Source organism: Mirounga angustirostris, unplaced genomic scaffold (genome assembly GCF_029215605.1).
Source record: "Mirounga angustirostris isolate CCGP_5_RB_7025 unplaced genomic scaffold, mMirAng1.0.hap1 SCAF_17, whole genome shotgun sequence".
NCBI lineage: Eukaryota > Metazoa > Chordata > Mammalia > Carnivora > Phocidae > Mirounga > Mirounga angustirostris.
This window is the reverse complement of record NW_026991725.1, coordinates 46,413,904-46,437,876: the sequence shown is the minus strand read 5'-3', so window position 1 is coordinate 46,437,876 and position 23,973 is coordinate 46,413,904. Positions and strand designations below refer to the sequence as shown.

Here is a 23,973-nt window from a genome sequence, read left to right as displayed (position 1 = left end):
AGAGGTCACATCATACATACACACAGACACATCATAATAACAATGTTAAAACCTGGAGACGACGAGAAGATCCTAGAAGGAGCCAGAGAAAGACAGCTTCTCACCTGTTAAGAGAATGTTGATGAGGTTAACAGGTGACTTCTCATTAGAAACAGAGGCTGGGAGGCAGCGGGGTGACATTTTAAATGCTCAAAGGGGAAAAAACTTAACCAAGAATCCTATAGCCAGCAAAAGCATCTTTCAAAGAAGATGAAATAAAGACATTATCTCAAATAGACAGAAACTGAGAAAAATTTTTCCTAGAATATTGCCTTATTGAGAAATACTAAAGGACATTCTTTAGCTGAAAGCAAGTGATTCCAGACAGTAATTTGAATTTACATGAAAAAAAGGGTGCTTGGTAAGATAATTGTGCAATTATAACAGTATAAATATTAATGGATTGCAGAAAGCAATGATATAAGGGGCGCCTGGGTGTCTCAGTCAGTTAAGCATCTGCCTTTGGCTCAGGTCACGATCCCAGGGTCCTGGGATTGGGCCCTGCGTCCAGGCTCCCTGCTCAACAGGGAGCCTGCTTCTCCCTCCCCCTTTGCCCCTCCCCCCAACTTGTGTGCGCTCTCGCTCGCTGTCTCAATCTCTCTCATGCTTTTTCTCAAATCTTTTTCAAAACAGTGATCTAAGCCAATGTGTACATTATTGTTTTTACTGGCCCTGTAACATATGGAAATGTAATATATTTGCCAATATCAGCACAAAGGAGTTGGGTGGGAGGAAGGCTACATTAGACTAAGAAAATGACCCCAAATGATAATTCCAATCCAAAGGATCAACTGAAGAAAGCCAGAAGTGCCAAATAAGGTTAGTATAACACACGCTGTAGATACATACTTGGTCTCCTTTCTCCTCTCAGCTTCTTTAAGAGAAAATTGTATGGAGCAATAGTTACAGCAGTGTATCACTGGGTTTGTAGCATATACAGATGACAGCGTATACAATAATAACAGTGTAGACGTGGGAAAAGAAAAGGCCTATAGAGGAGTAACCTTTATTTTGTGGGAATTAAAGTTGTATACATTTGAAGTAGGAAAAGAAGTAAAGCTATTTCTATTGTCAGATGATGTCTTATATAGAAAATTGAAGGGAATCCACTGAAAAACTAAACTATTTTATGAGTTCAGCAAGGTTGCAGGATACAAGATCAATATACAAAAACCAATTGTATTTCTTTTTTAAAAAGGTTTTATTTAAATTCCAGTTAGTTAACATACAGTATTAGTTTCAGGTGTACAGTATAGTGATTCAGCACTTCCATACATCACCCGGTGCTCATCACAAGTGCACTCCTTAATCCCCATCACCTGTTTCACCCAACCCCCTGCCAACCTCCCCCCGCTGGTAACCACCAGTCTGTTCTCTATAGTTAAGAGTCTGTTTCTTGGTTTCCCTCTCTCTTTTTTTTTTTCCCCCTTTGCTCTTTTTTTTTTTTTTTTAAAAGATTTTATTTATTTATTCATGAGAGACAGAGAGAGAGAGGCAGAGGGAGAAGCAGGCTCCCAAGGAGCAGGGAGCCCGATGTGGGACTTGATCCCAGGACCCTGGGATCATGACCTGAGCCGAAGGCAGACGCTTAACCATCTGAGCAACCCAGGTGCCTGCTCTTTTTTTTTTTTTTTTTTAAAGTAAGCTGCACACCCAGGGTGGAGCCCAACATGGGACTTGAACTCACCACCCTGAGATCAAGACCTGAGCTGAGACTCAGAGTCAGACGCTTAACCAGCTGAGCCTCCCAGGCGCGTCTTGTTTGTTTTGTTTCTTAAATTCTACATATGAGTGAAATCAGATGGTATTTGTCTTTCTCTGACGGACTTGTTTTGCTTAGCATTATATTCTCCAACTCCATCCATGTCTTTGCAAATGGCAAGATTTCATTCTTTTTTATGGCTGAGTAGTATTCCATCATACACACACCCCGCCATCAACCGCACCCCACATCTTCTTTACCCATTCTTCATTCGATGGACACGTGGGCTGTTTCCATAGTTTGGCTAGTGGAGATAATGCTACTATATACATTGGGGTGCATGTATCCCTTCGAATCTGTATTTTTGTATCCTTTGGGTAAACACCTAGCAGTGCAATTGCTGGATCATAGGGTAGTTCTATTTTTAACTTCTCCAGAGTGGCGGCACCAGTTTGCTTTCCCGCCAACAGTGCAGGATGGTTCCCCTTTATCCACATTCTCACCAATATCCATTGTTTCTTGTATTTTTGATTTTAGCCATTCTGACAGGTTGCGAGGTGATATTTCACTGTAGTTTTGTTTTGCATTTCCCTGATGATCAGTGATGTTGAGCATCTTTACATGTGTCTGTTGGCCGTCTGGATGTCTTCTTTGGAAAAATGTCTATTCATGTCTTCTGCCCATTAATTGGATTATTCATGTTTTGGGTGTTGAGTGTATAAATTCTTTATAGATTTGGGGTACTAACTGTTTATCAGATGTATCATCTGCAAATATCTTCTCCCATTCTTAGGTTGCCTTTTAAGTTTTGTTGATTGTTTCCTTCACTGTGCAGAAGCTTTTTATTTTGATGTAGTCCCAGTAGTTTATTTTTGCTTTTGTTTTCCCTTGCTTCAGAAGACATATCTAGAAAGAATTTGCTACAGCCAATGTCAGAGAGTAGTTACTGCCTATGTTCTCCTCTATGATTTTTATGGTTTCAGGTCTCACATTTAGGTCTTTGGTCCATTTTTAAAAAATACTTATTTATTCATCAGAGAGAGAGAGCACAAGCAGGGGGAGCAGCAAAGGGAGAGGGAGAAGCAGGCTCCTCGCTGAGCAGGGAGCCCGATGTGGGACTTGATCCCCAGGACCCTGTGATCATGACCTGAGCCGAAGGCAGACGCTTAACCAACTGAGCCACCCAGGCGTCCCCTTTGGTACATTTTTTAATTTATTTTTTTATTTTTTTAAAGATTTTTTTTTTAAATTTATTTATTAGAGAGAGAGAGAGTGAGAGAGAGAGCGCAAGAGGGGGAAGGGTTAGAGGGAGAAGCAGACTCCCCGCTGAGCAGGGAGCCCGATGTGGGACTCGATCCCGGGACTCCGGGATCATGATCTGAGCCGAAGGCAGTCGCTTAACCAACTGAGCCACCCAGGCGCCCTAATTTATTTTTTGTGTATGGTGTAAGAAAGCGGTCCAGTTTCATTCCTCTGCTGTCCAGTTTTTCCAACACCATTTGTTGAAGAGATACTCTTTTTCCCATTAGATGTTCTTTCCTGCTTTGTCAAAGATTAATTGATCTGTGGGTCAGACTGATTGTATTTCTATACACTTGCAATGGAACTAAGGAAACAATTCTATTTCTAGCAGCATCAAAATTACATATTTAGGAAGAAATTTAACAAAATAATTGTAAAATTTGTACCTTGAAAACTTTAAAAATGGTGTTGAAAAAACTTAAAATGATCTAAATAATTGGAAAAGCATTCTGTTATGTTCATATATCAGAAGACTTAAAATTGACAATACCCCCTGATTGACGTACAGATTTAATGCAGTGTCTTTCATCGTCTCAGTTGCCTTTTTTGAAGTGGACAAGCTGATCCTAAAATTTATTTGACAATGTTAGGAATCCAGAATAGCCAAAACATTCTTGGAAGACAAGAACAAAGTTGGAGGACTCACATACCCTGATTTCAGAACTTCTTACAAAGCAACGGTAATCACGACGATGTGTTGCTGGCATTAAGTACAGGTAGTAGTTTCATGGAGTAGAGTTTAGGGCCCTATTCTATGTATGGAGGTTGATTTTCTGCAAGATGCCAGAACAGTTCACCTGGGAAAGAGCCATCTCTCAACACATGGTGCTGAGACATCTGGGTATCCACAGTACAAGAATGACGTTGGGCCCCCAGCGTCTATACGGATTCACCAGGAGTGTGTCAAGGACCTAGGTTTAGAAGATAGACTATAAAAACTCTTATAAGAAAACCTAGGATAAATCTTTGCGACCTTGGAGTTAGGCAGTGATGTCTTAGATAGGACGTTACAAGCCAAAGCAACCAGTGAACAAGTAGACAGAGTGGACTTCATCAAAATTAAATGTTTTTATGTTTCCAAGGACACTATCAGGGAAGTGAAAAGACAGCTCACTGAATGGAAGACATTTTTACAAATATTCTATCAGATAAGGGACTTCTATCTCTATATATTAGGAACTCTTACAACCTAAGTAGTACAGAGACAACTCAGCTAAAAATGGTCAAAAGGTGTGAATAGATATTTCTACAAAGAAGATGCACAGGTGGCCAACAAACACATGATTAAGATGCTCAGAGTCATTAGCTATCAGAGAAACACAGATCAGAATTACAGTGACATGCCACTTCACACCCCCTAGGATGCCTATATCAAGAAGTCAGTAATAGGTGTGGGTGAGGATGTGGAGAAATAAGTACCCTCACACACTACTGGCAGGACTGTTAAATGGTCCAAAGGTTTGGAAAGTAGTCTTTCTTTCTTTTTTTTTTTTTTTAGTTTTTTAGAGTAGTCCTTCCTTTTTATTTTTTATTTTTATTTTTATTTATTTTTTAAAGATTTTATTTATTCATTTGAGAGACAATGAGATAGCATGAGAGGGGGGAAGGTCAGAGGGAGAAGCAGACTCCCCGCCGAGCAGGGAGCATGATGCGGGACTCGATCCCGGGACTCCAGGATCATGACCTGAGCCGAAGGCAGTCGCTTGACCGACTGAGCCACCCAGGCGCCCGAACGTAGTCTTTCAGTTCTTAAAATGGTTAAACATAGAGTTAGCACTTGACCCAGAATTTCACTCCTATGTATATATACAAGAGACGAGAAAGTGTGTAGCAGCATTATTCACAATAGCCAAAATGTGGGGACAACTCAAATGTCACCTGATGAATGGACATATTTTTATTATTCCTGCATAAAAAGGAATGGAGTCCTGACAGTACAGCAGGGATGAGCTTTGAAAGCGTCACGCTGAGTGACGAGCCAGTCACAGAGGATCACGTGTGATTACGTTTCTGTGAAACATCCAGAGTAGGTAGATGGTCCATTAGTGGTTGCTTGATACTGGGGGGCTAGAGAGTTGGGAGGTGATAAAGAGCACTGGGTTTCTTTCTGGGGGGTTAACATGTTCCAAAATTGATTGTGGTAATGGTTGCCTAAGTCTGTGAATATATTAAAACAGATATCACTACACATCTATTATAATGGCCCAAATCTAAAACACTGACCTCACCAGATGCTGCCGATGATGTACAGCAGTTAGAACTTTCTTTCATTGCTGGTGGGAATACAAAATGGTATAGTCACTTTGGGAGGTAGTTGGGCAGTTTCTTACAAAACTAAACATACTCTTAGCTAACGTGATTCAACAGTTTTCCTCCTTAGTATATACCTGAATGAATTGAAAACTCCTATCCATGCAAAACCTGCACACATTTACTAATAATTGCCCAAACTTGAAAGCAATCAAGATGCCCTTTAGTAGGTGAACAAATAAGCTGGTACATCCAGACAGTGGAATATTCAGCATAAAAAAGATGGAGCCATCAGGGGAAGGAAGCTAATCAGAAAAGACTGCATACTATAGGATTCTAACTATGTGACATCCTAGAAAAGGCAAGACTATGGAGACAGTAAAATGATGAGTGATTGCCAGGGCTTAGGAGGGAAGGAGGAATGAATAGAGCAGAGAGGATTTTTAGGCAGTGGAGCTCTTCTGTATGATTCACAGTGGCGGATACTTGTCATTATACATTATCCTAATGTAGACTATGGGCTTTGATAATGTGTTATTGTAGGCCCAGCGAGGATCTCACACGTACTGCTGTGGTGAGGGGTGTGGACAGTAGGAGCTTTTGTGGGGGTGAGGCAGGGAGTGTATGGGAACTCTGTACCTGCTGCTCAGTTTTGCTGTGAGCCGGACATGGCTCTACAAAATAAAGTTCATTAGTTTAAAAAAGTGTCTGAGACTTGTCTCATCATAGTGTGCTGTGGATTGCACATGGGGGGATAGGGCAAGACTACCCATAGGTCTGTGATTGCTGGAGCTGGGTAGCGGGTTCATGAGGCTTATAATAATAACTTCTGAATCTGGTAGGGGGCATCTCCCCACTTCATTCAAAACTATGGCGTTTTTATTAAACTACGATGGAAAACCTTGTATGTGTACAAGAGTAGACGAAATAGTACAAGTACTGCTGTATTAGGCTAGACAGTGTAGATGGCGTTATAAAAATGGGAACATCCGTATGGAAAAGGTAGATTCGTATTCCACACCTGCGTGCCCACGAAGGTGAGAGCCGATGTATTGGTAGTGCGGCGTTGCTGTTAACGAGTGAGGTAGTTACGTGGATTAACAATCTCAGAAGCGGTGTTGAGGGGTAGAGGTGATTGCAGAAGGGTACCAGGCTGTGAGAGCCTTAAGGTTCAAAAACCTGCAAGAGAGTATAGGTGTAAAATATGCATGGTTGTGATACCTCCAAATTCCTGATAGTTGTTACTTCTGAGGGAGGTGGGGCGTTTGTAATGTTTTATTTCTTAAAAAGAAATTGAAGCAGAAGTAACAGTAATATTAAAAATTGATGAAGCTCGGGCACCTGGCTGGCTCAGTCAGTGGAGCACGTGACTTTTGATCTCGGGGTCGTGAGTTCAAGCCCCACATTGGGTGTAGAGATGACTTAAAAATAACACCTTAAGAAAAAATGATGGGGGCGCCTGGGTGGCTCAGTTGTTAAGCGTCTGCCTTCGGCTCAGGTCATGATCCCAGGGTCCTGGGATCGAGCCCCGCATCGGGCTCCCTGCTCCGCGGGAGGCCTGCTTCTCCCTCTCCCACTCCCCCTGCTTGTGTTCCTGTTCTCACTGTCTCTGTCATATAAATAAATAAAATCTTAAAAAAAAAAAATGGTGAAACTAGGTGATAGGTAATAAGTGTCCATTACAGAGTTCTGTATATGTGTCTCTATGTTTGAAGTAGTCTATAAAGTGTTAGTATAAACAAATAAAAGTGTCTTGTTTGGGTCCTAATTCAAACAGATCTTCCAAAAGACATTTTTGTGGCAGTTGGAGAAAATTTTACTACAGCGTGGGTATTAGATGGTATCCAACGTGTTAGGGGTGACAGCAGCACCGTGTTTGTATAAGGAAGTATCCATGTTTTTAGAGATGCATGTTGTAGTATGTTAGACGATGTTATATTGTTGCTGGGGCTTATTTTCAAAATACTTCATAGAAAAAGGATGGTTGACATAAATGGGGCCAGATCTTGGTGCATCTTGGCGATGGGTACGTGAAAGATTGTCTTACTAGATTCTCAGTTTCAAAGCATGTTTGAAAATCTTTATCACTACATATACAAAACCAGAATGGATAAATAACTGTTCTTTAATAATAACTTGTTCCACTGGCAGACAGATTTGAAATGTTTTGGTACAGAAAATGTGGTTTTTCTAACTTTTAACCTCTGTTTCCTCATTTAAATATATATAAGTTAATATGTAGCATATAAGTAGATCTGATCTAAATATGCATAAAGCAAGTCAGGAACAAAATTGGACCTGGTCTTCCTTCAGGCCCTCTGTACTGCTTTTAACTCTGTGGAAACATGCCACAGGTTCGTATTTAGGCTTGGTACTTGCAGCTTTTCTGCTCACAGTGACACGATAGTGTATATATAGCTCTGGGTAATTTCCAGGAAGTAAAAAGGAGCGGGGATAATCAGCATGAGCAGGTGTGAGGGTACAGGCTTGAGCCTCGACAAAATTGTAGCTCTCAGAAATGAATGAGGTATTCCAAAGATAAGGCTTTTTCTTTTATTTCACATTTTACAAAACACTTTCACACTCAGAATGTGGAGCTGACACACACAGCTTTCCTTCTGTGGCTTTGTGTGTTTAGTCTCGGGGTCACTACCACGCAGCCCCTCACTGTTTCCTACCTGTCTGTCTTTCCTTCTAAAAAGGCATTCCTTTCTGCAGTTAATGTTCTTATCACTTTCTCAGGCTAGAGAGAGGAGAGAATCTCAAGCAGTCTCCCCGCTGAGCCTGGAGCCTGTGGGGCTCTATTCTTTCACCCCGAGATCACGACCTGAGCTGAAACCAAGAGTCAGACGCTTCACCGACTGAGCCACCCAGGCGCCCCCAGAACGTTTTACTAGCAGTGCCGAAGCGACGTGAAACAGATGTTGAATGACTTTACTTAGAATTAGCGTGACCAGTGTTTCCCGTTACCCAGACTGCCAAACTTAATTCCTGCGTGTTTGAGAATGATGAATGTCCTCACGATGTTGAAAAGTTCTTCAATATTATTGATTTGATTTTTTTGAGTACTTAGAAACCCATGCCGAGGAGTGTCGCCGCTGTCCCAGCTTGAGGGCTGTAGGGTTCCTTCACGTCGTGCGGCGGCCGGTAACAGGGTCAGGCTGTAAGTCAGACTGCTCTCCTGGCCCAGCAGCTCAGTTACTGCGGTCTGTAAAGGAAATCGATGACTTTGCATAAAGATGCACGGTTCTTCTGCATAAATCTCTTCTAACTTAGATGGTGAAAGGCATGGAAGTGTAAGTTAAGAGACAAACAGCAGACTGGGAGAGCTTTCTAAGAAAGTAGAGTCAGTGTTCGGTGTATGTAAAACACTCTTCCCAGTCGGAGGAAAGTCGGTTCATTAGAAGCCCAGGGAAAGGCTATCACCAAAGAAGAAACACGGGCATTAATAACTGTATAAAAAGATACTCAGCCTCACTCCTGAGGGGGAATAGAGATGACAGCTGTCACCAGCTTCTCCCCATGACGTTGGCAAGGGTTTTAAGAGGTGGAGAACAGGGACTGTTGGTAAGTGTACAGGGAACAGGCCCACAGAGCCCCACACACTGTTGGCAGGCTCACCCTGTGCGGGAGTCCATTTGGCCAAACCTACGCCCTACCTGGGCTTAAATCCTGCAACTGGCACATCAGATGAACTTCATATTTTAAGAGGTGGTAAAGGGGTGTGGGGAAAATTCATCCTGACTATAAAAAATCCTTGATCTTGTATAGCTGCTCTGTACTCCGGCTTTTTTTCCTCCTCTGTTAATGGTTTCTTGAATGTTTACTTTGTGCAAGTGTTGTACTAATAAGCATTTTCAATAAATTGTTTTATCATTAAAGCAGCCTTCTAAGATGGCTGTTTTTAATCCCTGTTTTGTAGATGTGGAAACTGAGGCCAGAGAGATTAAATAAGTTCATTAGCCAGTGGGTGAAAGAGCCTCAGTTTAGCTTTAAAATATGGCCTTAGTCATTCTCTGGTTGGATAATTAACAAGTAATGGATTAGTGATACCGTGCATACCTTAAATTTTGTCTTTATTAAAATAATTTCATTTTGGCGGTGCCTGGGTGGCTCAGTCCGTTGGGCGTCTGGCTCTTGGTTTCGGCCCAGGTCATGATCTCAGGGTCCTGGGATCGAGCCCGGCGTCGGGCTCCGTGCTCAGCGCGGAGTCTGCTTCTCCCTCTCCCTCTGCCTGCTCCCCCCACTCGTGTGCGTGCGCGCACTCTCTCTCCCCCCCTAAAACCTTTTAAAAAAAAGTTCATTTTCTAAGTTAACGTTTTAAAATTCAGGGCTTCCTTTCTTCCTTAGAATGGTAACATCATAAACGTGATGCTTTCTCTCTTCCTTGGGATGTCAGCCCGATCCACGCGAACCTTCGTTAACGCAAAGGCTTTTTTTACCCTCTCCCCAGAGGACCTGAAGCGGCAGAATGCGGTGTTGCAGGCGGCGCAGGACGACCTGGGGCAGCTGCGCACGCAGCTGTGGGAAGCCCAGGCAGAGGTGGAGAACATCAAGGCCATCGCCACGGTCTCGGAGAACACCAAGCAGGAAGCAATCGACGAAGTGAAAAGACAGTGGAGAGAAGAGGTCGCCTCGCTTCAGGCTGTGATGAAAGGTAAAGACCGAGAACGTCCCCCCGTCTGGGCCGTGATGCCCTAGGGTCGCCGCTGCCGATGGGGACTGCGCTGTCGGCGGGGCTCACACCGCGCCCGGAGCTGCTTTGGGGCGTTCGGCGTGACCGCGTCGGGGTGCGCTGTCCTCTGGGCCGGGAGGGGAGGCCCGCGGGGCCGTCTGCCTCCCGGGTCCGGCAGCGGAGGCTTACCCCCGCGGGCGTGCGCGGGGCCGCGGCGCTGAGCGGGGCCGCGTCCACCCGGGCTTTGCAGCGGCCTCGGGGCCGGGGTCGGCTCCTCTGCAGGAGCCAGGCCGGGCACGTCGGGGAGGCCGGCCGCGTGCACGCGGCGTGTGCGGCTGGAGACGTCCCGCGCGGGGTCCAGCCACTGCCCACACGTCGTTACTGCGCGTCCGCTCCGGCGGGGCCAGAGTGGACGTTCTCAGGGCGGGGGTGGGTTGCGGTGCGACTCCTCACTGCGGTCTCCGGGGCAGAAGGGCGCGGGCGCCCGTCAGCGGGCTGGGCGCTGCCGGCCTCTGGCCCGGCCGTGAAGGCCGCGTCGCGGGGTGGCCGCGTTTCTGCCCAGACGGCGGCGAGCCGAGGGAAGCTGCCCCTGCAGCGTTGGGCTCCCGAGGCCGTTTCACCGTATTCCCGGCGAGACGTGGCGGCGCGTCCCCTCCGCCGCAGTGGGATGGCTGTAAGCCTCGGGGCCGCGGCAGTGGCTCTCCCGCCTGGGAGCCCGTGCTTCCCTCGGAGCGCGGCCCGGGCGTGGGGGCTCCGCGCCGGCACCTGCCCGCTCGGCGGCCCTCGGCGCGCGGCCTTCGCCGCCGTTCTCCGCGAGGCTGGAGGCTGCTTGCTGCCGCTCCGGCCGCCTCGGGGAGGCACACGGCCTCCCGTCTGTGCGGAGGACGCAGCTCTCCGTCGGGCCGCCGACTTCTGGCGCAGAGCCGGGCTTCTGTCCGCGGGGGGGCGGGGGGCGCCGCAGCTCGTGGGCAGCCCGCCTCTCCGGGCCCACGCGGAGGAGAAGGCCCCTCCCCGGGCCCGCGGAGCCCTGGTCTCCGTTCGGAACCCGAGGGACGCGGCCTGTTCCGGGCGCGCGCCGCGGCCGCGGACGGGGCGACGGGCCGGGCGCGGCTCTGCGCGCTCAGGCCTCGGCGGGGCTGCGCCGCGGGGGCCGGGAATCGTGGCCCCGCTGTAGCTGCCGCCGCGCCGTGCTCTTCCGCAGAGACCGTCCGCGACTACGAGCACCAGTTCCACCTCCGGCTGGAGCAGGAGCGCGGCCAGTGGGCGCAGTACCGCGAGTCCGCCGAGCGGGAGATCGCCGACCTGCGGCGGCGGCTGTCCGAAGGCCAGGAGGAGGAGAACCTGGAAAACGAGATGAAAAAGGTAAGAAGCCACGGACCCGTCCGCGGCCACCACCGCGCTCCGGCGGAGGGGCCGTGGGCCGCGCGGCCGGCGGCGGACTCCGCCCCGGCCCCCGTCCTCCGTCCTCGACCGCACGTGGGTGCCGCGCCCCGCCGCCCCGGGCGCCCCTCGCCTGGAGCGCACCGGGCCTGCTGGCGGGGTCCGCGGCTGCCTCCTTCCCGCGCGGGGGCGGGCGCCCCGACGCAGGGCTCTTGGCGCGCGGGAGCCTCGTCCCCCGGGGCGTCTGGCGCGCGCCCCCCGGAGCCGGACTCCGGCCTCCCTCCGTGTGCGGGCCCTGCGCCGGAAGTGCCGCACGGCCGCCGGGCGCTCGCACAGGTGCCTGCGGACGCGGGCCTCGCCTCCGCCAACGTGGGCGCGGTCGTGCTCGGTGTAGGTCACGTATTGTGTAAAGCGGTGAGCGGAACGTGACTCCCAGCGTCATTCCGAGGGGTCCTCCTCTGGTTCCGAGCCCTCAGCGCGTGCCCGGACTGCTGTTGTGCGTTCAGGAGGTTATTCGGTTGTTGTTTTTTTAAATAAAGATTTTATTTATTTATTTGACAGAGAGACACAGCGAGAGAGGGAACACAAGCAGGGGGAGTGGGAGAGGGAGGAGCAGGCTTTCCCGACCCTGGGATCATGACCTGAGCTGAAGGCAGAGGCCCAACGACTGAGCCACCAGGCACCCCGATTTTATCTTTTTTTTAATTTAAAGATTTTATTTATTTATTTGACAAAGAGAGAGAGAGCGAGAGCAGGAACACAAGCAGGGGGAGCCGGAGAGGGAGAAGCAGGCTTCCCGCTGAGCAAGGAGCCCGATGTGGGGCTCGATCCCAGGACCCCGGGGCCATGACCTGAGCCGAAGGCAGACGCTTAACGACTGAGCCACCCAGGCGCCCGGTTATTTGGTTTTTATAATAACGGAAAAATCGTCTCAGAACCCAGCGCCCCAAATAGAGGCTGTAAACACCAAGAGTAGCTTTTTCCGTTCCGTCTTGTTCCAGGACGACGCTGTAATTCAGCATGTCCACGGGGAGCTGACGGCGTCTCGGTGACCGCTGGAGGCCCTCGCGTGACAGTGTGGCCCGCGGCAGGCCGCCGCCCCCACCCTCCCCGAGGAGGTGGAGGTGCTCGTGTTCGATGCTCTCCCTGGGAGCTCTGGCCCACGTCCCAGCAGGAGACCGTTGTCTTCATTCTTCCAATGCATTCACGTCCATGGTTTTCATAACCTGCCACTTGCCACTCCTAAAATTTATTTTCAAAATGAACTCTGTGTTTTAGAATGGTGTTTATTTACAGAAACACTGTGAATGAAGATAGGACAGAGTCCCGTATACCCCGCTCCTGGTTTCCCCTGTTACTAGTATCTGTTGTTAGTGTGGTACCTTTGTCACAACTAATAAACCAGTGTTGATTCGTTCTCATTAACTCAAGTCCATGCTTTGTATTCAGACGTCATTCATTTTTACCTAATGTCCCTTTTTTACTGTTCTAAGAGCTCTTGCACGAAACCACGTTCATGATGCTGTGGGTCTCCTTAGACTCCTCTCGACCTCGACAGTTTTTAAAATTTTCCTTGTTGTTGTTGTTTTGCTTTTTTCTAAATTTTTAAAAAGATTTAATTCCAGTATAGTTCACACACACTGTTACGCTAGTTTCAGGTGAACAAGATAGTGATTCAGCGCTTCCGTGCATCACCCACCGCTGCTCATCCCCACAGGTGCCCTCCTTAGTGAGTTTTCCTTTTTTAATGACCTTCATTTAAAAAAAATCATCTTTACAAGTTTTGTTTATAATGATATTCAACACTTGTGGGGTCACCATTACATCAGTAAATAGCTCGGTCTGTGTTAAATTCTTTGCTTCTTCCCTCCTTTTTTTTCCTGCTGAGTTTTATCAGCAGGCCTCTGTAAGAATCCCAAATTAGTCTTGACTGAAGATATTTTAAGCTCATATGTCTTTTCCATACAGGACTTAGTTAAAAATAAAATAAATGGGCGCCTGGGTGGCTCAGTTGGTTAAGCGACTGCCTTCGCCTCAGGTCATGATCCTGGAGTCCCGGGATCGAGTCCCGCATCGGGCTCCCTGCTCAGCAGGGAGTCTGCTTCTCCCCCTGCCCTCTTCCCTCTCGTGCTCTCTGTCTCTCATTCTCTCTCTCTCAAATAAATAAAATCTTTAAAAAAATAAAATAAAATAAAAATAAATGATGAAGTGACTCTTTAAGGACTGGAAAACAAAGTGAGTCCCTCTTTTCTGAGAGACATGTTTTTTGGGAAAAATTTCCATGCACATTTGGGCATATATGATATTTTTCCTATTATGAACACCTAAGGATAAACTTGAGCTCTTTTAAATTTAGTGAATAAGGTTAATTTTCATTTTCCCTAGAAGAGTAAAAGCTAACTTTTTGATTCTACCTTTGTTACTGTGTATATATACACACACACACATACATATATACGTTATATTCACACATATTACACACACGTATACATACGTAATATGTGTTATGTGTATAGTGTATATATGTAATGAAAATCAAGTTTCTTACCAGTTTACTAATTTGTGGATATTATTTCCTTTTAATCCATGTTTTTGAGAATGAAAGAGAAGACAGTATGATAGTTTTAGGGGTCATTCTTTGGGTTTGTCTCATTTAGATATCAAAAGTAAAATATTATGTAAATTACTCCTTAAAATAACTAAGATGGAAACTTTTATAGCAACATAATTTTCTAAAATTTTAGAAAATACATTGTTCTCTTCGTTTATGTTTAAAAACAAATCAGTCCTTTCATCCAACCATTTCACAAGAAATTATGGTTTCATGAATTTAGTAACTAGAATTATGAAAATGAAAGTATTATGTGTGTTTCCTTTTATATATATGGTCTTTTCCAGTTAATTGATTTAAAAAGCCAGATTTGTCATAGTGAATCCATTTTCCTACTTACTTCCAATTTCTAAGTAAAATATTGGGGAAAATTGTGATAATGACTTGAGATTCAGTCGTGCAGCATTTGAAAGTCAGATGTGGTTCAGTTTAATGAGCACTAATTCAGCACCTGGTAGGCTTATTCATTGTACTAACAGCGTATGTAAGTCAGCATTGCTTAGAAAAGCAGTGAACCAGTAAGTCGTAGCATTTAATTCTTTTTTTTAAATTTATTTTTATTATTATGTTAATCACCATACATTACATCATTAGTTTTAGATGTAGTGTTCCATGATTCATTGTTTGTGTACAACACCCAGTGCTCCATGCAGAACGTGCCCTCTTTAATACCCATCACCAGGCTAACCCATCCCCCCACCCCCTCCCCTCTGGAACCCTCAGTTTGTTTTACAGAGTCCATCGTCTCTCATGGTTCGTCTCCCCCTCCCATTCCCCCCCTTCATTCTTCCCCTCCTGCTATCATCTTCTTCTTTTTTTTTTTTTAACATATATTGTATTATTTGTTTCAGAGGTACAGATCTGTGATTCAACAGTCTTGCACACTTCACAGCGCTCACCGTAGCACATACCCTCCCCAATGTCTATCACCCAGCCACCCCGACCCTCCCACCCCCCACCACTCCAGCAACACTCAGTTTGTTTCCTGAGATTAAGAATTCCTCATATCAGTGAGATCATATGATACTTGTCTTTCTCTGATTGACTTATTTTGCTCAGCATAATACCCTCCAGTTGCATCCACGTTGTTGCAAATGGCAAGATTTCATTCCTTTTGATGGCTGCTTAATATTCCATTTGTGTGTGTGTATATATATATATATATACATATATATATATATATATACACACACACACCACATCTTCTTTATCCATTCATCTGTCGATGGACATTTTGGCTCTTTCCACAGTTTGGCCATTGTGGACTAATTCTTTTTAACCGTAGGCTCAAGAGGATGCTGAAAAGCTTCGGTCTGTTGTGATGCCCATGGAGAAGGAAATCGCGGCTCTGAAAGACAAACTGACAGAGGCTGAAGACAAGGTTAAAGAGCTGGAGGCCTCAAAGGTCGTGAGATGCTGTAGCCTGTTCCTTGAACCCGGGACCCTGACCTAATGCTATGAGCAAAGTTAGAGTCACTGAGGGGGTACAAACTGGAATTTAGACTGTGTGTCTTAAAAACCTTGCACTCTTTAAAAGGCAAAGAAGAAAATGCTTGAAGATGATTGTGTCCTTATGGATATTTTAAATAATCACAATAGTGATGTGCCTGCTGCTTTGTTAACAAAGTTAGTGCTCATGTCAAAATGACACCCGGTCTCATTCGTTTTCTTATCAAGGAACATAAGCTGTTGGAAGTTGGCTTTATCTCCTGACGCTAGTCCCAGAATTGATGTCTTAGAGCTGATGTAGTTACAGTGCAGCTGGACTTGTTGGCCATAAAGATACAACAGAGGAAATACAGAGGGAATGTTGAAAATGTTGATAATTAAGAGAAAGTAGGAAAGAAAGCAAAAAATAATAAAAAGGTAGTAAACAAAAGCACAGCATAGGAATGTAGAAAGGGGGAATGTGTCCATGATCCTAATAAATGTAAACTGATAATCACCTGCTAAAATAGTTGGGATTCTTGGGGCGCCTGGGTGGCTCAGTCGTTAAGCGTCTGCCTTCCGCTCAGGTCATGATCTCAGGGTCCTGGAATCGAGCCCTGCATCGGGCTCCCTGCTCGGCGGGAGGCCTGCTTCTCCCTCTCCACTCCCCCTGCTTGTGTTCCCTCTCTCGCTGTATCTCTCTCTGTCAAATAAATAAAAATCTTTAAAAAAAAAAAGAAAAAAAAATAGTTGGGATTCTTAAAAAATCTAAATTTATATTGTTTATAATAGACACACCTAAAATAAAACTATAAGATTGAAATAAAGGGATATTTAAAGATATGCCCTCCAAATTCTACCCAAAAGAAAGTTGATATAGTGATTGTAATATGAAACATTTAGGATGTAAGGGAAAAAGACTAGAGATAGAGAGACCCCATCTAAAAATTCATCAGTAGGATGTGACAGTTGCGATTGAATGTACCATATATACCTTGAAATTTGTGAACTAAAAGGGACAATTACAAGGGGAAATTAATGTGCACAGTTCTAGTAGGAGATTGAAACTGATTTTTTTTTTTTTAAGATTTTTTTAAAATTTATTTTGACAGAGAGACAGAGAGGGAACACAAGCAGGGGGAGTGGGAGAGGGAGAGGGAGAAGCAGGCCTCCCACAGAGCAGGGAGCCCGATGTGGGGCTCGATCCCAGGACCCTGGGATCATGACCTGAGCCGAAGGCAGATGCTTAACAATGGAGCCACCCAGGTGCCCCTGAAACTGATCTTTAACTGATAGTGTAAGCAGAGAAAAACGTTAGTGGGGATATAGGGGTTTTGAGCAATCTGATTAACAGTTTAGACGTTAACAGATCCATCGAGAGAGAGACTGCGTCTTCTGTGGTAGCAGAGCATAGGAATCAGGAGCTCAGCAGTTACTGGCTGGGGGACCTCGAGCAAATTACTTCATCTGACTGTGCTTTGCTTTTCTCAACTGTAAAATGGGGATAATCGTACCCTCCTCATAAGGCCACTACTGGATTTTGTAAGTCCACATGTATAAAGCATTTAAGATAGTGCATGGGATAAAGTAATTGTTAGTTTTAGGTACATTATGCTTTACATAGTGTCACAAAAGGAGGTGCCGAAAAATTTTGAAGAATTGTTATGTAAACTCAGATGTCTGACTACAGGTTTTTAAATTATTTATAGTAAAATGGTCGCTAAAATAAAATGGAAATTAAAAAAAAAACTCATGGAAAACGGAATTCTAAAATACTTAGAGTGATTTAAATGTTTTACTCAAGAATCCAGAAAGGCAAACAATAGTACAGACAATACAAATACAAGGAAATAATACACTTAAAAGCAGAAATAAGTGAAATAGAAAAGCCAAAGAAAAATTGAGAATGTCAATATAATGGGAAAAATGGGAAAACTAGTAAGATAGACAAACCTCCATTAAGACTAATCAGGAGGGGCACCTGGGTGGCTCAGTCAGTTAGATGTCCGACTCTTGATTTCCACACAGCAAGACAAGATGCAGGGACAGGGCATAAGCACTGGATGGAGACCGTGAAACGATGATTGTGTAGAAAAGCAAGAGAATGTACCAACATTGTTAGACCCAACAACAGTTCAAGAAAGTTGTTCCAACAAGATCAACATACAAAAATATATTCTCCAGTAATCTATCCAAGTAAAGAATGTAATGGGGAAAAAATCCCATTCATAATAGCAAAAACAAAACAACAAACAAAACCCCCCCAAACACAAAAAAACTAAAATCAGCTCTGTGTTGTAGAGTCGTAGATACCTGAGGATTTATCTAAATAAAAATGGTAAGATTGTTATGGAATACATTATGATGAAGGTCTGAGCTCATGTGTGTTCCTGAATGAGAAGATAATGTATTATAAAGCAGGTAGTATATCCCCAAATTAATCTGAGTTCAAAATTCCACTCTGAATACAATAGGGTTTAATAAGGAATTTGGAAGGAGGCAAGGTGGGGAGACTTGCCCCGCCTACCAGGTACTAAGACTTATAGTAAAGCTACTGTAATTAAGATGCTTTGTTACTGATTTGGTGACAGTGGACCAGTGGAACAGAATCAAGAGCCCAGAAACAGAGCTGGATGTGTGTGGGAATTTGATACAGGACAGCTGGCCTTGCCCATCAGTGGGAAAGGAACGGCTTGTTAAAACATAGCCATTTTAGGGTGGCTCAGTTGGTTGACTGTCCACCACTTGATCTCATCTCAGGTCTTGATCTCAGGATCATGAGTTCAAGCCCCGTGTCAGGCTCCATGCTGGGCGTGGAGCCTACTTAAAAAAATAAATAGCCTTTTAAAAATAGTTTGTTTTTTTTTTAGAGCGAGACAGTGAGCGCGGGAGTTGGAGGGGAGGGGCAGAGGGAGAGAGAGAATCTCAAGCAGATCGCACACTGAGCAAGGAGCCTGATGTGGGGCTTGATCTAGGACCCTGAGATCATGACCTGAGCCAAAATCAAGAGTTAGGCACCCATAAGTAGTTTTAAACATGGAATAAAGTGAAATCCGCTTTTTACCTCACACTTTTCAAAAATTAATTTCAATGAATTAAAAACCAGAGAGTGAAAAGTAAATCTTCAAAACTTTTAGATCTTAAAAAAAAAAAAGATGTTATTTGGGGTACAAAAACATTAAAAAAGTTTTTTTAATTTATTTTTGGGAGCATGAGCAAGCATGAATGCGAGTTGGAGGAGGAGCGGGGTGGGGGAAGAGGGACAAGTGGACTCCACACTGAGCCAGACACAGGGCTCGATCTCACAACCCTGAGATCATGACTGAGGTGAAACCAAGAGTTGGATGCCTAACCGACTGCACCACCCAGGCGCCCCAAAAACGTTTTTTTTTTTTTTTTTTTTTTTTAAAGATTTTATTTATTTGACAGAGAGACAGCACAAGTAGGCAGAGTGGCAGGCAGAGGGGGAGGGAGAAGTAGGCTCCCGGCTGAGCAGGGAGTCCAGTGAGGGGCTCGATCCCGGGACCCCGGGATCATGACCTGAGCCGAAGGCAGATGCTTAACGACTAAGCCACCCAGGCGCCCCCATAAGACGTTTCTTAGAGACAAAAATACTGTGAAAGAGAAGTTTGACAGATTTGCCTACATTAGAATATAAACCTTCCTTATTAAAAGATGCTACAAAAGGTTGCACAGAGAAGTTGTGGGCTGTTAGGAGATATCTTTACCTCCTGTACCTGATGAACAATTAGTGTCCAAATTAGTAAGAGCTGCTTGGTCCGTAAGGGACGGATGGCCCAGAGGAGAAACCGTAAAGAATGTGAACAAGTGGTTCACCCAAGAGGAGACCAGAATCGTCACAGAACGTGACAAGATCCTCAGGCTCACGGGAAATCAGGGAAGTACCCTCCCCAGATTGCAAGTGTCCCTGTACAGATTTGTTGCATTTTCCCACTGTTTCCAGCTTCAGCTGCCACTGTCAGGTTGGAGACTCAGTTGACAGTTTTGGGGTTCTTGGGGCCGTCATCCTCTCCCTTTACTTTGTCCCGTGTTGATGCTGATACCCTGGACGTCCATAGAGGTAGCTTTCCGTGCTGGACCCCACCCTCTAGCTGTCACTTAATTTCTTTCGTGGATGTCCCTAATTATTCATTGAGTTGGATATCTATGCTGAGAAGTAGCAGTAGATGGACTTACTGGTCGTGTGCCACCATTTTATGTCTGCCGTACGGACTCTCGCTATCGTCAGCTGAATCCCCACCCTCCGCGGTGGCTGGGACGCGCCTCGCAGCGGCCCGCACTGTGTCTGGTTGGCCCACAGCCTCCAGCGCATCCCATGGCAGCTTCCACAGTCCTTTCAGCCTGTGCCCACTACTGACATCTTGTGTTAATGGTCTAGGAGGAAAGACACCTGAAAACAGGTCAGACGGCGTTTTCAAGTTGGAAGAAGTAGGAAGTTATAAGGCAGGAAAGTGAAATTAGACATAACCATCTGAAAAGCTGACATAAATAACCGGCCACAATTTAGGATGGGTAATATGTAAGACAGGGTAAAACAAGTGATTCTGTATCCACTCTCTGGCGCGAGATTGCGTTTTATTTCGGTTATAACTATTTCAGATATTAGACTATCTTGTTAACAGTTGAATATTACATTTAAACAGAAGGCATTTTTTTTTTTTAAAGATTTTATTTATTTATTTGAGAGAGAGAGAGAATGAGAGACAGCACGAGAGGGAAGAGGGCAGAGGGAGAAGCAGACTCCCCGCCGAGCAGGGAGCCCGATGCGGGACTCGATCCCGGGACTCCAGGATCATGACCTGAGCCGAAGGCAGTCGCTTAACCGACTGAGCCACCCAGGCGCCCAGAAGGCATTTTTAAAAAGATGTGATTTTATAAAACATTCCACACTTGCCTTCAAGCTAGTGTTTATTACAGTATGAGACTAGTTATTTTTCCCATCGTGACTGCCTCTTTTTTCCTTCCAGTATATGTGTCCATGAAAATGGGTCCTTTTTAAAAATTCAAAGCATTTAGAACCACCTGACCAGAAATCAAGGAGAAACACATTTACTAGAGTGTGGCACTACTTTTATCTTTAGGAATTAACTACTGTTTAAAAACCCCCACAACAACCTAGTGTTACTGAGAATGTGACAAAATGAACCCAAGTACGCGTTGCTCTGGGAATGCAAATTAGAGCTAGCTCTTTGGAAAGCGAGGTACAAAGCTGTTACATGTAATCGCCGTTGCGTATTTGCTCTGGCGATACGATTATGGATAATACCTACTATTCTATTACTTTCCTAGTTTTCTGTAGCAAGTATGTGTTTGTTCTGTAATTAAAAATTGTAAGTGTTAACTTCTAAAGTTTTATGTAAAATGTAAACATAAACGTAAATTATTTTCAAGGCATCTAGAACTTACCAACATACCTAAAGAAGAAACTGTCACTTTAGTTTCATAGCATTGCATTTTGTTTCAGGTTAAGGAACTGAATCATTATCTGGAAGCTGAGAAATCTTGCAGGACTGACCTGGAGATGTACGTGGCTGTTCTGAATACTCAGAAATCCGTTTTACAGGAAGATGCCGAGAAACTGCGGAAGGAATTGCATGAAGGTATATACAGATTCTGTCTATTTTTAGTCTCAGTCTCTAAGTAGAATTGATGCCGATTAAAAGCAATAACAAATCCTAGACTCCAACATGTTAGTGATTCACTTTAAGCTTTGCAGTTGGTTCGAATGTTCTCCTTGAAGGGCTGGAGCCGGGAGGTTTCTCCTAAAGGTACGTGGATTGTTAACAGCTCCTCTTTCCTCAAGGACTCCAGGAATAACTTCACAAGGCATGAGCGGTGGACAGAAAGACAAGAGGGCTGGGAAGTTCTGCTTAAACTGCTTTTGCCCCCAAGATTCATTTTGATGGAGGGAGATTAGCAAGAGCGAAAATGGGACAGAGGGCAGATCGTATATTCTGGAGGCCTCAAGTGGCATCCCTGTTCGTAAGGGACAGTTTTGATTTCACTAGCCTGGTAGCAGAGTTCTACAGAAATTGACTCCGTTTTCCCCAGCCTGGGGGAGAAGGCTTATCTTTTCCCCATTAAAATAAAGATAGTGTTTTTTTTTTTTTTAAGATTTTGGTTGTCAGAGAGCTTGAGTGCATAAGCAGGGGGAGCGGCAGAGGGAGAGGGAGAAGCAGACGCCCTGCTGAGCAGGGAGCCCGATACGGGACTCGATCCCAGGACCCCGGGATCATGACCTGAGCCGAAGGCAGACGCTTAATCAACTGAGCCACCCAGGCGCCCCTTACCTGGGGTTCTTAACCTTGTTGTGTCATGGACTCCTTTGGCAGTCCTGTGAAAACCTCTTAAGGATACTGTTCTTCATTCCTAAAATACAAAAGAAGGCACTTATATTATGAAACAGTAATGAAAATATAAATAACTGCCATCTTACGATGCAGTAACAAATGTGCTATTTTCTTAATGCATTAAATGCGAAGGTTTGGGGGCGGATCTGGTGGAGGCTGTGGTCCAGAAGCAGTGCCGAGCCTCAGGGCTGTGCCCGGGCACCTGCCGCCACTGTGCATGGGTACAGCCTCTGTTGGCCACCGGGTCGCAGGTGCTGTCCTCCTTCCTGGGCTGGGTTGCCCACATTGTGGGTAATTAAAGGAAATGATAAATTTCAGTGAGAGCTTAGTAAACACATGGACCAACATTTCCTCATCTGGACGCACGGACGCCGTGAGACCTTGTACGTGTTGTGGGTTATACTAGGAACGTTTGCACAGGGGGGGTTTAGGACTGGGGTGAGAGAGTTCTACAGCAAATACTTTTTATGTATACCAAGGGCCGTGGGAAATAGAGCTCTTCCCTCAGTAATTTAGGCTTGCATATTAGTTTTTTCCCCCCAAATAGTCAAAGCTGAAATTCTATAAGCCTACAGAATCATTTCGTAAAACATTAGGAAAATCACCCAAGGTTTGAGCAGGTCTTTGGTTTTCAGGAAGCGCTTTTTGGAGGTAGTGCTGCCTCCTAGAAAGACACACAAACTCTGAGAGTGTCCAAAAGAAATAGGAATTTCCGTTTAAACGACGTGCCCCAGCCCTTCCAGAAATAGTGTGAGACTACCAGGCCTTCCTAACCTATCTGGAGAAGTATCTGAGAAGTCTCATTAAATGAGTAAGGGCATAATTTCCATCCTGAAACACTCACACCAAAACTAGTACTTAAAGGAAGAGAAGGTCCAACTTGAGCAGCCGTGTAACTTACAGCCTGAATCGGGAGAATTAGCCAAGTTAGCGCCTCTCCCGGGAGCCTGCTCGCAAGTGCGCTAGGAGGCGGCCGTGCGCAGGTGGGCTTCTTGAAAGCAGTTGTGAAGGGGGCTTTGACCGACAGGCGACCATTTGTCAGGTGGCCAGAGATGAGCCTGATGTTCAAGGCCATTTGCATGTGGTGCAACAAGGTCAAGGAGTGGAAGTTTGTTCAGCAAAGTTAGGATGCAAAGGGCAGGGGGGCAAATGCGAGCCAGATTGTGGTCACCGTGGGCTGAGGGTTTGGGATTTTATCAGATGGGCAAGAAGGAGCTTCTGAAAGGCTTTTCAGATGTTTTTCTTTCGGGCTCCCTGCTCAGTGTGGAGCCTGCTTCTCCCTCTGCCTCTGCCTCAATCGCTCTGTCTCTCATGAATAAATAAATAAATCTTAAAAAAAAAAGTAAAATGTTTTTCTTAAATAACAGCTTTATGGAGATGTAATTCACATGCCATGAAGCTCACTCTTCTAAAGTCTACTAGACTCACAGAGCTGTGCACCATTATCAGTCTGATTTCCACAACAGTTTTGCTGCAAAAAGAAGTTCTGTCCTCATTACTAGTCACTTCCTTTTCTCCCCTTCCTCCCAGCCCCCGGCAGCCCTGGTCTCCTTCCTGTCTGTGCAGATTTGCCCGTTCTGGACTCCGTGTAGATGGCGTTTTACAACATGTGGCCTCATGTTTGGCTTTTCTGAAGGGGTTTCAACTTGAGGATGGTCATCTAAGTTTTGCACTCACGAAGTTCAGTTTGACAGCGGTGTGGAGGGCAGGCCAGCGAGCGGAGACAAACGGCAGGAAGCGTACCGGTTGTGGGGGTCACGAGAGCTGGTCTGAGGCCGGCGGAGGAAAGCGCTGTGTCCCCCAGCACAGGGCAGCTGCTGGGCGCCTGTCGCAGGGGCTTCGGGTGGGCGAGGCACGTCAGCGCGTGGGTATCTTCTGGTTTCTGGCTTGAGTGACTGGTTCGTCAGTACAAGACGGCCGAGTGGGGCAGTGTCGGCAGTACCCGCCGATACAGAGAGCCTTTGACCTGTCCTGAGACGTCAGAAGTGCGCGGGGTGGGAGGGACTCCTGGGTCACAGATTTGTCAGGAGGTATTTGAAGGCACTGAGTCGTGGTCACGGCACCTGTGGCATTTAGAGCAGTAGCTCCCAAGGGTCTTCCCGGAACTTCCCTTGTTCTGTGCGTGGCACTGCCGGGAGGACTTCCTGGTCAGAGGCGTCGGGGGAATACTGCATTCTGTATCCTCCTCCGGGAGAACGCGGGCATACGTCAGGTG

At 45.6% G+C, this 23,973-nt stretch overlaps 1 protein-coding gene across 9 annotated transcripts in view; it reads left to right on the top strand.

Annotated features, from left to right (window-relative positions):
- RABEP1 (rabaptin, RAB GTPase binding effector protein 1) overlaps nucleotides 1–23,973 on the top strand; it is a 109,321-nt gene that overhangs the window by 47,176 nt on the left and 38,172 nt on the right. For 7 of the 9 annotated variants that reach the window (XR_010408484.1, XR_010408483.1, XR_010408482.1 and 4 more), the window contains 4 exons: nucleotides 9,747–9,950; nucleotides 11,170–11,330; nucleotides 15,245–15,364; nucleotides 20,873–21,008. Coding sequence is in view for 6 of the 9 variants with exons in the window: in XM_064582578.1 (XP_064438648.1) it covers nucleotides 9,747–9,950; nucleotides 11,170–11,330; nucleotides 15,245–15,364; nucleotides 20,873–21,008 (621 nt within the window). In the remaining 3 variants the exon portion in view is untranslated. The remainder of the gene's footprint in view (nucleotides 1–9,746; nucleotides 9,951–11,169; nucleotides 11,331–15,244; nucleotides 15,365–20,872; nucleotides 21,009–23,973) is intronic. The other 2 variants (XM_045889996.3, XM_064582576.1) reach the window with 1 other exon arrangement.